This window comes from Mastacembelus armatus, chromosome 24 (genome assembly GCF_900324485.2).
Source record: "Mastacembelus armatus chromosome 24, fMasArm1.2, whole genome shotgun sequence".
NCBI classification, from domain to species: Eukaryota; Metazoa; Chordata; class Actinopteri; order Synbranchiformes; family Mastacembelidae; genus Mastacembelus; species Mastacembelus armatus.
The window spans coordinates 3,011,561-3,024,772 of NC_046656.1; the positions used below are offsets into that span (position 1 = coordinate 3,011,561).

The 13,212-nt window shown below is 42.4% G+C and overlaps 1 protein-coding gene across 10 annotated transcripts in view; it reads left to right on the forward strand.

Annotated features, from left to right (window-relative positions):
- The window catches only part of ankrd6b (ankyrin repeat domain 6b), a 71,637-nt gene extending 59,381 nt beyond the window's left edge, over positions 1–12,256 (forward strand). For 5 of the 10 annotated variants that reach the window (XM_026319324.1, XM_026319322.1, XM_026319325.1 and 2 more), the window contains 6 exons: positions 5,282–5,398; positions 5,517–5,687; positions 6,791–6,943; positions 7,921–8,034; positions 8,626–8,917; positions 9,943–12,256. In XM_026319324.1, coding sequence (XP_026175109.1) covers positions 5,282–5,398; positions 5,517–5,687; positions 6,791–6,943; positions 7,921–8,034; positions 8,626–8,917; positions 9,943–10,517 — 1,422 coding nt within the window. In that variant the 3' untranslated portion in view covers positions 10,518–12,256. The remainder of the gene's footprint in view (positions 1–5,281; positions 5,399–5,516; positions 5,688–6,790; positions 6,944–7,920; positions 8,035–8,625; positions 8,918–9,942) is intronic. The other 5 variants (XM_026319326.1, XM_026319331.1, XM_026319332.1 and 2 more) reach the window with 3 other exon arrangements.
- Positions 12,257–13,212: the final 956 nt, after the last annotated feature.

Genomic DNA, 13,212 nt, shown 5'->3' on the forward strand with positions numbered 1-13,212 from the left:
GGTCCAAGGGCAGCTCCAGAGCAGCCCGGAGAATTAGCCTGGGTGACGGTCCGACGGAAACGTACTCCTAAGCAGAAGCCCACGGCTCATCACCTGCCTCTTCACGTTTCTAATAGATTTTCCCCGCTCAGCGACACACCCGCTGAGAGACCGACTCTGATAATTGGCAATTCCATAGTCAGGAACGTGAAAATAGAGACACCAGCGACCATAGTCAAATGTATTCCTGGGGCCAGAGCGGGCGACATCGAATCAAATCTGAAGCTGCTGGCTAAGGCTAATCGTAAATATGGGGAAATTATTATTCACATCAGCAGCAATGAGACCCGATTACGCCAATCGGAGGTCACTAAAATTAATGTTGAGTCAGTGTGTAACTTTGCTAAATTAATGTCGGACTCCGTAGTTTTCTCTGGACCCCTCCCCAATCTGACCAGCGATGACATGTTTAGCCGCATGTCGTCGTTCCGTCGCTGGCTGTCTAGGTGGTGTCCAGCAAACGATGTGGGCTTCATAGACAATTGGGCCACTTTCTGGGGAAAACCCGGTCTGGTAGCGAGAGATGGCATCCATCCCACTTTGAATGGTGCAGCTCTCATCTCTAGGAATTTGGCCGAGTTTCTTAGCCGACCCAAAGCCTGACAATCCAGGGTGGGGACCGGGATGCAGAGACTCTCTGCAGTTTCCTTAGAGCCGCCGCCCCCCTCAAACCACATAGAGACTGTGTCTGCCCCTCGAACATATAAATCAGAAGTTAACAGAAGATGAGTTATTCATAAAAACTTAATAAAAATGAAGACCACTCCTCTTATTGAACAGAAAAACAGAACTGTCAAATGTGGACTATTAAATATTAGGTCCCTTTCATCTAAATCTCTGTTAGTAAATGATTTGATAACTGATCACCAAATTGACCTACTTTATCTTACTGAAACCTGGTTACAGCAGGATGAATATGTCAGTCTGAATGAATCAACCCCCCTCAGTCTTACATGTTGTGGTGCTGGCAGGAGGAAGGAGTGACAGGACCCAAATGCAGGACAAAGAGAGGTTTAATTATTCCCCCTGGAGACGCCAGGGATCAGGAGAGAAATAGAAATACAACGGGGCGTCCCAGTGAACAAATAGTAGCCGGCTAGGCGGCACAGTCTGCCATGCAGAGGCATATAATAAAACACCAAAATAATCAACAACCAGCTACACACATTAACACTGGTTACACAGGTTACACCGGTTAACAGGCTAATGCTTCTGCACTGAACAAAGGAATACCGGCAGTACATATAGCCGGCAGAGAAACAGTAATTGGACACAGGTGCGAACAATCAGTGACCAATGTAAAGCTGCCGATGCAGGGGGAAAACAGGAAGCCCTTTCAGCATAAAGGTCCCCGGCAGGAAGTCCCAAAAGGGGACTCATAACACAAATTATCATGTTCCTCGAAGCACAGGTCGAGGTGGAGGAGTAGCTGCAATCTTCCACTCAAACTTATTATTAAACTTTCATCCTCAGAACAGTTATAACTCATTTGAGAGCCTCACTCTTAGTCTCTCGCATCCAAACTGGAAAACACAAAAACCAGTTCTACTTATCATTGTGTACCGTCCACCTGTCCCTTACTCAGAGTTTTTAACTGAATTCCCTGACTTCCTGTCTGATTTAGTGCTTAGATCAGATAAAGTCATTATAGTGGGAGATTTTAACATTCATGTAGATGTTGAAAATAACAGCCTCAGCATTGCATTTAATTCTATATTAGATTCAGTTGGTTTCATTCAAAATGTTAATAAACCCACCCACTGTTTCAATCACACCCTTGATCTTGTTATGACCTATGGTGTCGAATTTGAACATCTAATAGTTTTTCCCCCAAATCCTGTTTTGTCAGATCATTCTTTAATAACTTTTGAATTTAAAATGATGGATCATGCAACGTTTGGAAGAAAATTCCACTACAGCAGATGTTTATCCGACAACGCTGTTAATAAATTTAAGAAAATGATTCCATCTTTATTTACATCTATGCCAAGTATAAACATAGTGGAGGGCAGCTGCTTCAATCCCACTCCCTACCAAATTGATCATATTGTTGACAGTGCTGTAACCTCACTGCGTGAAACGCTTGATACTGTGGCCCCTCTGAAAAAGAAGTTAGTGAATCAGAGAAGACTAGCCCCATGGTATAATTTACATATTCGTACCTTAAAGCAGGCATCACGAAGGCTGGAAAGGAAGTGGCGTTCCACAAACTTAGAGGAAATTTTTCTAGCCTGGAAACAGTCTACTAACATATAAAAAAGCTCTCCGTAAAGCCAGAACTGCATACTATTCATCACTAATAGAGGAAAATAAGAACAATCCCAGGTTTCTTTTCAGCACTGTAGCCAGGCTGACAAAAAGTCACAGCTCTGTTGAGCCCAGTGTTCCCTTAGCTCTCAGCAGTGATGAATTTATGAGTTTCTTTACAAATAAAATCACAACTATTAGAGATAAAATTCAGCAGATGCTTCCTATACCTAGCTCTGTGCTAGGACTGATTCTGTTCACCCTGTACATGCTTCCTTTAGGATATGTCATTTGGAAGCACTCTATTAATTACCACTGCTATGCAGATGAAACTCAGTTGTATCTATCTATTAAACCAGTTAACACAAACCAGTTAACCAGACTTCAAGCCTGTCTAACTGACATAAAGGCCTGGATGACCAGTAACTTTTTACTTTTAACCCTCTGAGGTGTGGGGGGGGGGGCTGGACAAATTTTGACATGTCCTGACATTTGTGCTTTTTTCAGTGTCTTTTAAACATATTAACCCTCTGGGGTCTGAGGGGGTTTTTGGGGCCTTGACAAATTTTGACATGTCCTGACATTTGTGCTTTTTTCAGTGTCTTTTAAACATATTAATGTCTAAAGTCTGATAACGCTGTAATCAGCACAAAATTGGCTACAATAATATGTGAGCAGCAAGTTTATACATGATTGTGTTTTTGAGAAAAAGTGTTTATGCATGGTTAGTGAAAAACTACAATTTTTCATTCACTGAAATAAGACCATAAAACACAAACAGAACATTGGTTCACAAGACTTTGGAGACCTGCATGTTGTAGGCTAAAGTGTTTACTTCAGAGTGCTGTGAATGTCATCTTGTTCACACATTCACAGTAAACAATACAGTGATTTAAATTTTCTAAGACACTTTTTGTCCAGAAAGGCCATATGCAAGAGGGTGTGTCTGAGGATGAATAGTCATGTGATTTACCTGAGAACATAAAAGACGCACTGAACGACCAGACAAAGACACGCATAATGAGCCTTTCAGTCAATGTAGATGGGACGGATTAGTGCAGCACAATACAAAACAATGAGGAGCCAAACAATCCTCGTTTGAGTTAAAATCAGTGTTTTTACTCTGAGGACAAGCTAAACTATTTGTCTCTGTGTGGAATACAAGAAGCGCTTCTTCACGTCCGTGACGCGCCATCATCCAAACGCGCAGAAAAATTAAAGTAAATTCTATGATGAAGTTTGACGTTTTATGTCATTTCTCAGGGGTGTGCACATATTTACCTGGTTCACCTGAGATTATTTACATGTGAACAGTGGACAGTGTACAAGGCGGGACCGCATTACCTGTAATGAGGTGAGACAGGAAAAAACGGACTTCTCCTTACGTTCATACGGATTAAATAAAAAGTGATGATTGGTTTTCGACTTGAATTGTTTCACTTAAAAGAAAGAGCCAAGTATTCACTGAGATTCTGGTTGTTTAATTTACGCATCTGTGAAGAGAAATGGCAGAGACAGAAAAGGCCGAGAGCGCACCCTGTCGGCTTTCTTTATTTAAAAAAAGCGCGTTTTGTTGTTATTATGATGGTATACCACTAAAACTAGACCCTTTACAGATTTGAATGATATACTTTTATCTGTACGATCAGAATTGACGGAGTAATTCAAGTTTGTTTCGGCGTTATCAGGAAAAGATGTGTCAAAACGCGCCGGCGCGTGCGTCGACCCCAGAGGGTTAAACTCAGAGAAAAGTCATTATATTTGGGCCAAAAAATCTCAGAAATAACTTTTCTAAACTTATAGCTACTCTAGATGGCATAACCCTGGCCTCCAGCACTACTGTAAAAAACCTTGGAGCTATTTTTGACCAGGACATGTCCTTTAACTCACACATAAAACAAATCTCTAGAACTGCATTCTTTCACCTGCGCAACATTTCCAAAATTAGGAACATCCTGTCTCAAAATGATACAGAAAAACTAGTCCATGCATTTGTTACCTCAAGGCTAGATTACTGTAACTCATTACTATCTGGATGTCCCAATATCTCCATAAAAAGCCTCCAATTAATCCAGAATGCCGCAGCCAGAGTCCTGACAGGAACTAGCAAGAGAGATCATATTTCTCCTATATTGGCTTCTCTTCATTGGCTCCCTGTAAAATATAGAATAGAATTTAAAATCCTTCTTCTCACATACAAATCCCTTCATAATCAAGCTCCTTCATACCTTAAAGACCTCATAGTACCATATTATCCCAATAGACCACTTCGCTCTCAAAACCTTCCTCTTTGACAAAGCATATAGTTAGGGCTGGCTTCAGGTAACCCTGAACCATCCCCTTAGTTATGCTGCTATAGGCCTAGACTGCCCGAGGACCATCGGTGCACTGAGCTCCCCTACCCTAACCCCCCCTCTTTCCCTTTCCCGTCCCCTCTCTTCTCTCCTCCCACCTCATGTATATTCCACCATTGAATGTCACTAACCTTGTGCTCTCTCTCTCCCCTAGTTTGTGCTCTCCCTCTCTCTCTGTTGTCTCTGTACCTTCTGCAGGTGTCCCTGGTCCTGGAGCTGTATATCGCTGATGTGCAGTTACTGGTCCCACCAACCTGCAGTGTCTATTTGTTGTTTATTGTTGCTGTTCTTTTCTCTCTGTTCTATCCACTCACCCCAACCGGTCGAGGCAGATGGCCGCCCAAACTGAGCCCGGTTCTGCTGGAGGTTTTTTCTTCCGTTAAAGGGAGTTTTTCCTCTCCACTGTCGCCAAGTGCTTGCTCATAAGGGAATTGTTGGGTTTTTAGTTTTAGTTTTTGTAAAGTGCCTTGAGATGATTTATATTGTGATTTGGCACTATACAAATAGAATTGAATTGAATTAAATTCCCTTATGTGAAGGAAAGTTTTAGAAATAAGCTATTTTCAGCATTTTTGGATTTGGAGTGCCAAAACCTTCCCAGGGAACTGCTGTATCAACCCTTTCCCACTTCCTGTTTCCAGCAGGACAGTGCATCTGCAGCAGACGACACTCAGAGCAGTGACCGAGCCACCTACAAACATGCTGAGGTGACTGAGTCAAACACCAGGAGGGGAAAGAACAGGAAGCAGAAGGACAAGGTGGGTCCCCCGAATGTAACCGTGAAGCTGAAGTCAGCTGCTCACGTGATCTAGCCTTCTGGTAATGTCAAAGAATGGATGAAATATTTACTAATCTCAGATGCTGTTGGCGTTGCAGCCATTTTTGTCTGACCCCCTCCGTCGCAGAGAGACAAGGCACAGTGAATCGTTTCACAAGAGGAAAAGTAAACTGCAAGGAGCCTCCCCTCATGCATCCATCCCTCCACACAACTTTAAAGCCTATCAGCTCTACACGCTGTACCGCGGCAAGGATGGAAAGATCATGCAGGTACACTAGGCACATAGACACTCCCTTGTTGAGTCACAGTAATAAATAATACTATACCAAGAAAGATGCAAAAAAAAAAAGGTGAACAGAAGTACTGGTCCTGATTAATACATAACTGGAGAGCTAAGTTTCAAATCAAAAAGGCCTAAAAACAAATGCTTGCCCCTCCAAGATGCAAGTAGTCATCAACAACACAAGTTATTTGTGAACTACCAATTAAAGTTCACAAGTAGATAATTTTATAATTTTCAAGCTGTCTGTTCCTTTTATGCTTCTGTGCCTAGTGATCTAAAATCGCAATACAATCATCTCAAGGCCCTTTACAAAAAAGGTTAGGGTAGGGGAGCTCAGTGCACCAATGGTCCTCGGGCAGTCTAGGCCTATAGCAGCATAACTAAGGGATGGTTCAGGGTTGCCTGAAGCCAGCCCTAACTATACGCTTTGTCAAAAAGGAAGGTTTTACGTCTAGCCTTAAAAGTAAGAGTGTCTGCCTCCTGAACCCAGACTGGGAGCTGGTTCCACAGGAGAGGAGCTTGATAGCTAAAGGTTCTGCCTCCCATTCTACTTTTGGAAACTCTGGGAACCACAAGGAGACTTGCACCTGTAGAGGCTGGTATAGGAGAAATATGATCTCTCTTGCTAGTTCCTGTCAGGACTCTGGCTGCAGCATTCTGGATTAAGTGGAGGCTTTTTATGGAGATACTGGGACATCCAGATAGTAATGAGTTAGAGTAACATGCATAACAAAACAAGGCTTTGAGGTAACAAATGCATGGACTATGCATGTTTTTCTGCATCATTTTGGCAATATTGCATAAGTGAAAGAAGGCAGTTCTAGAGATTTGTTTTATGTGTGAGTTAAAGTCCTGGTCAAAAATAACTCCAAGGTTTTTCACAGTAGTGCTGGAGGCCAGGGCTATGCCATCTAAAGTAACTATATTGTTAGAAAAGCTTCTGAGGTTTTAAAAGTAGAGTGTCATGAGTATCATCATCATCACTGGATGATCATCATCAGTGTGTGCCTTATGAAACACAGCATCAGTGTTTGTGAGTCCCCATAGTAAATATGGACAAACACTATTTAACTGCTGACTATGCTGCAGGCTCCTTTGAATGGATGCCGCTGTGAACCTTTAATCAATAAACTGGAGAACCAACTGGAGGCCACTAAGGAGGAAATGAAGACTGAGATCCACACTGTCCAAGACCAGCTGAACATCAAGATGGGCCAGCTGGACCGCAAAAGCAAACACCAGGTAACACACACATTCTAACACACTAATTGTAAACACTCAATAGCAGAAGGTTGTCTTTCTCAAAAGGGTTATGTCATTTTGGAGACCAATTTTTGTTTGTTCACATGAATATAGAGCTGTCCTAACACAGACCTTTCGCCCTGACCTTTTCATTTCACTTCATGTACTCCAGACAACACTAGACCAAATGTACATCAAAGGCTAAGTGATAAATAATAAAAATGAAAGTTTTAGAAATGTTATGTTAAATTTGTCCCCGTAATCGAGTCCAGGTTTGACAGGTCCACATGTAGTGCCTCTTGGTCTAGATCTGGTCCATTTTGTTCTTGACAAGGGGAAAGAAATAGTGATTTGCGGCTTTTTGTCTTTCCATGAATTGAATAAAGCTTCCATAAATCTGAAATTGAAACTGGCACTGCAGTCAACAGGAAGTGTTTTCTTTTAATATACACCTGTGTGAAATCAGTTTTTTGTTTTCTTAGATAAAATATAAGTTAAGAAATTGTGTAACATAATGTTGGTGTGCATGATGATTTAACATACTGAAGTGTGGCTTTCTGTCATGGATACTTGACTACCTAGTCGATGATACACACGTTCATCTGAAGCTTCTGTACCTGATGAAGTCTTTCTCTTCTTCTTTTCCTTTCGGCTGCTCCCTTCAGGAGTCGCCACTTTCTAAATACAGTAAAGAAGAATATTTGTAAAAGGGAGACAGAGTCCTTGTGTAATATGTCAGTTGATTTTAAGACATCTATTTTCATACACTCTCAAATAAAGCATGTGACTAATGATTATTTTACGTGGTTGTTGTGTCTGGAAATACTATGTATGCATATAAGATACACAAACATGCACATCTGCATGCTCTACCAGGTGTAATGTGTATGTATAATGAATTATTAAGTGACTAAAAGATATGGAACAGTAAATAACTACAACCATCAAGACATCTGTGATATATTTTTTGCAATCAGATCTGGGCTCTTGATAAGATGACACTGGAGAGAGTGTCAGCAGAGAGAACAGAATGTCTACAGAGAATTGAGCAGCGAGCCATGCAGGAGCGACTGGAGGCAGAGAAAAGACAGGTAGCACTAACAACAATGTCATTTCTGTCTCGGTCCACACTCAACTGATGAAGTCATCAATGGGGCCAACAGAACGAACACATTGGTCTTCTGATCACGTTATACATTTGTTATAGCTGATCTGCCTCAATGTTTCCACATCCAGCAGATTTAAAGCATCATTAGCATTTGGAGGCACAGTTGTTTCCACCTGATAAATAGAAATCTATTTCTATCCTTTTAGCTCAGAGTTGGTCTCTACCAAATTCTAAGAATAATCTATGGCTCTTTAGCAGCTAAATGCTCCCTATGTTCACCAGTTAGTGTCTACATATGTCTGCTATATGCTCACTGTAAACAGCTGCCTACTACTGAGCCAAGTAGTAAATGTGTTGTAAAACCAGTAAAAAAAACTGTCAAACTGAGGCATGTTGTGGAAAATTCTATTCATGCAAACCCTTTCATATTGCATTTTTTCTGTTGTTACACATTTTGAATTGTAGCTTCGGTTTTTTTTTTTTTTTTATATATACAACAAAGGTGACATCTGTACCAGTAAATGTGACATACACTAATATAATGTCTTCTGTGTGGTTGTATGGTCCTTTTAAGCAGGCGTCTCTAGTCTGTGAGTTGAAGAGCTGGTGTCTGTCTAAGCTGCAGAACATGGAGGTACATTACACAACAGACCATGACAGCAATAATCTGCAGCTCTCCCCCTCTGTGGCCAAAGGCCTTAATGAAGCCAACAAAGCTGTGCCATCTGCTGGACCGGAGGGCAGCACCCAGTGCCCGGACCTGGACAGCAGCACTGCAATCCTAAGCTCCAGTTGTGGGGAGCCTAGTGTGGCAGAGGGGGGCTCAGGCAACCACTACTTTGTGGTTCATGTGGAGAGCTCTCCAGGTATGACCTCAAAAATCAGCTCGTCTAGTTAGATCTATTCACGTAAACATTCTCACATACACTGACAGGAGACACTGTTTTGTCCATATTAAAATCAACATAAATCAGTGACCCAGTAAACAACAGATTGTAATACAGATATGCAAGCAGCACTTGTTGCATCATGGCTTCCTCACTCACTACCACGCAAAAGGTGTGTGTGTGTGTGTGCAATAGAAATTCCAGTGGTACTCAGTGGCCTAGGGTCAGTTTCATGATCCCATCACTGTCAAGGCTGGCAACAGCGTCCCCACATGAACTGCCAAACACACACAAGGATCCATGTTCAAAGCTCATCTTAACCGTTACCAGTCTTAAGTAACATGAAGTGTTGATTAACTCACACTCAGGAATGTCTATGGAACAAAAGAATGGTTAATGCTTGTATACTTGTACAGGGCCTTTCTACAATCAAGTGCACTCAAAGTGCTCTTTACACTTTTTTGTCTATTCACCCACTCGCTCACACATTCACTCACCGGTGGAACAACCACCAGGGGCAACGTGGGGTTCAGTGTCTTGCCCAAGGACACTTCGGCATGTGGACCAGGGAAGCCAAGGATCGAACCACCAACCCTCTGGTTCATGGTCGACCTGAGGCACAGCTGCCCCTGCATGCAAAGATTCTTGTAATTGTGGATTGACACCAGTAATGACCTTTCTTATTTCAGGCTGTGTTTAATTAAATTCAGCTTGAAAATTTTACATGTTTCTTTGTCTGTTGACAGGCAATTTGTGTTGTCTAAGCTGTATCCTCTGAAACCATATCTGTTCTCCAGGTTTATGAAACCTGCGTGAGAGTCACACAGAAGTGATTCTCATCATTACCTTTTTGGAAAGACTAACATTGCTGTCAGAGGAAAAACATCACCAAGTGGTTCATGATCATGTTATAATTAACAGGGTGGCTTGAATAATAGTAAATTATGTTGTTTAGTGGTTTCTGGGTAAATGTGCTCATTCAATATCTCATGCACATTCAACAGATGGTGATAAGGCACAGAATGCAGAGGTCTGCTCTCCTGCAGCAGCCAAAAGGCCACTGTCATCTGTCCAGGTGGTTCGGCCAAAGGAGCGTTCACTGGTCGGTGCTGACACCCTGCAGGAGGTGGACATGGTGGATTACACTGGGGGCAGGGGCAGAGGCCACAGAGCCAGTAGTCTGTCTCCAGTTACAGAGCGCTGCTGCAGCAGCAGGACTGAAGCTGGGCTCAGAGACAGGGAGCGAGGACGGGATAGAGGTAAACACCATAAGAAGCATTCCCAGGGCAGGACTAAGTCTAGAGGGGCCACAGAGCTCAGGACTCTGGAGCTGTTTGGAGACCAGCCCAATGAGTCCTCATTTGCTAAGGAGAGGGACAACATGCATGCCCTGGAAGTCACCCAGTACTTTTTTGAAGCAGTGTCAACACAGATGGAGCGCTGGTACGAAAGGAAGTTACAGGAAGCTCGGTGGCAGGCCAATCAGAAGGCTCAGGCTGACAGAGCTGCTCTCATTGAAAGGATTGCTTACCTGGAGGATGAGCTGCACATGCTGAGGACTAATAGAGATGACTGCTAACGCACAGCTCATCTGTCACTGTCATGACTGCACTAAACCACTCAAAATCAATGTGAGATTTTACTCTTTCATGAGCCATAATCTAATCTGGGTTCATTTTAAATAATTAATTTCCATTTTATTGCATGAAATAAGTATTTGATACAATAGAAAAATAGAATTTAATATTTGGTACAGAAACCTTTGCTTACAATTACAGAGGTCAGACGTTTCCTGTAGTTGTTGACCAGGTTTGCACACACTGCAGCAGGGATTTTGGCCCACTCCTCCATACAGGTCCTCTCCAGATCTTTCAAGTTTGGGGGCTGTCGCTGGGCAACACAGAGTTTCAGCTCCCTCCATAGATTTTCTATTGGGTTCAGGTCTGGAGACTGGCTAGGCCACTCCAAGACCTTGAAATGCTTCTTACTTAGTTGCCCTGGCTGTGTGTTTGGGGTCATTGTCATGCTGGAAGACCCAGCCACGACGCATCTTTAATGCTCTTACTGAGGGAAGGAGGTTGTTGCCCAAAATCTTGCGATACATGGCCCCATCCGTCCTCCCCTCGATACGGTGCAGTCGTCCTGTCCCTTTTGCAGAAAAGCACCCCCAAAGCACGATGTTTCCACCCCCATGCTGCACAGTTGGGATGGTGTTCTTGGGATTGTACTCATCCTTCTTCTTCCTCCAAACACAGCGAGTGGAGTTTATACCAAAAAGTTCTATTTTGGTCTCATCTGACCACATGACCTTCTTCCATGCCTCCTCTGGATCCATCCAGATGGTCTTTGGCAAACTTCAGACGGGCCTGGACATGTGCTGGCTTGAGCAGGGGGACCTTGCGTGCGCGGCAGGATTTTAATCCCTGACAGTGTAGTGTGTTACTAATGGTAACCGCTGAGACTGCGGTCCCAGCTCTCTTCAGGTCATTGACCAGATCCTCCTGTGTAGTTCTAGGCTGATCCCTCACCTTTCTCAGGATCACTGATACTCCACAAGGCGAGATCTTGCATGGAGCCCCTGTCCGAGGGAGATTGACAGTCATCTTGAATTTCTTCCATTTTTTAATAATTGCGCCAACAATTATCACCAAGCTGTTTGCCTATTGTCCTGTACCCATCCCAGCCTTGTGCAGGTCTACAATTTTGTCCCTAGTGTCCTCAGACAGCCCTTTGGTCTTGCCCATAGTGGAGAAGTTGGAGTCTGATAGATTGAGTGTGTGGACAGGTGTCTTTTATACAGGTAACAAGTTCAAACAGGTGCAATTAATACAGGCAATGAGTGGAGGATAGGAGGGCTTCTTAAAGCCAAACTAACAGGTCTGTGAGATCCAGAGTTCTTGCTGGTTGGTAGGTGATCAAATACTTATTTCATGCAATAAAATGGAAATTAATTATTTAAAAATCATACAATGTGATTTTGTGGATTTTTTTTTTTAGATTCTGTCTCTCACAGTTGAGGTGTACCTACAATGAAAATTACAGATCTCTCCATTCTTTGTAAGTGGGAAAACTTGAAAATCGGCAGTGTATCAAATACTTATTTGCCCCACTGTATTTGCTTCATAGTGGAAACATGAAAAAACATCATAGTGGAATACAGCTGTCTCATCTATACAGTGGCCTAAAGTCATTTCACATTCAAAACCATCCATCCATCCATTATCTATACCCGCTTATTCCTTAACCAGGGTCAAGGGGATTTGCTGGAGCCAATCCCAGCTCTATTTCGAGTGGAAGGCAGTGGTACACCCTGGACAGGTCACCAGTCCATCACAGGGCCACATAGAGACAAACAACCTCACACACTCACACTCACTCCTATGGGCAATTTAGAGTCACCAATCAACCTGACATACATGTTTTTGGACTGTGGGAGGAAACTGGAGTAGCTGGAGAAAACCCACACAAGCACAGGGAGAACATGCAAACTCCACACAGAAAGGCCGGGTTGCGAACCCAGGACCTTCTTGCTACAGTGCTAACTACTCAACCACCATGCTGCCCACATTCAAAACCCTTCTTGTTTATTGTTATAGTAGTATTGGACTAGTAGATTTAGATATGTATATGCAGTACTTGAGTACAAAGCAGCTCTTTCTTATTCACTGCATGCTGTAAATAAACCATTAAAAATAAAGCTAGATCTCAAAAGATTAATCTATTATGGCAGTTATAAGTTCGATACTCTACATTATACACACACATTATATAAGTATAAACCTCTTTCATAAATGCTGTGCTCGATAGATCTCAGTGAAAGCTGAATGCATGAAGGAAGTACAGTGTAAGCTTTCTGGTAGTATCCAGATGCTGGACTCATTCTGGAACAACCTACTGCTTATTTATGAGACTAGCTTAACTGACACTGTTTAAAATACTAGTGAAATTTATTTTAAGTGTATCAATATTTGATTTTGCTCCATGCTGATTTGTATGGAGGCTAGAATATGACTGTAGAACAACTAGACTTGTTTTAATGTAATAAATGTATACATTAATATGTAAGCAATAAAAATGAATAGGCATTTAAATTTAAACTCACAAATTTTCTTATTCTGCCTCAAAATTAACTAAAACTTTTAAAAGAGTTGCAAAACTAATTTTGGGTGGGGGGGGGGAAGTGAAGGAACATGTGGTGACAATAACATTTGATCAGCCAACCTTTGCTGGCTTTGAGGTCAGCTCAAACACCCCTGAAGTGCGTGTTATTGTTT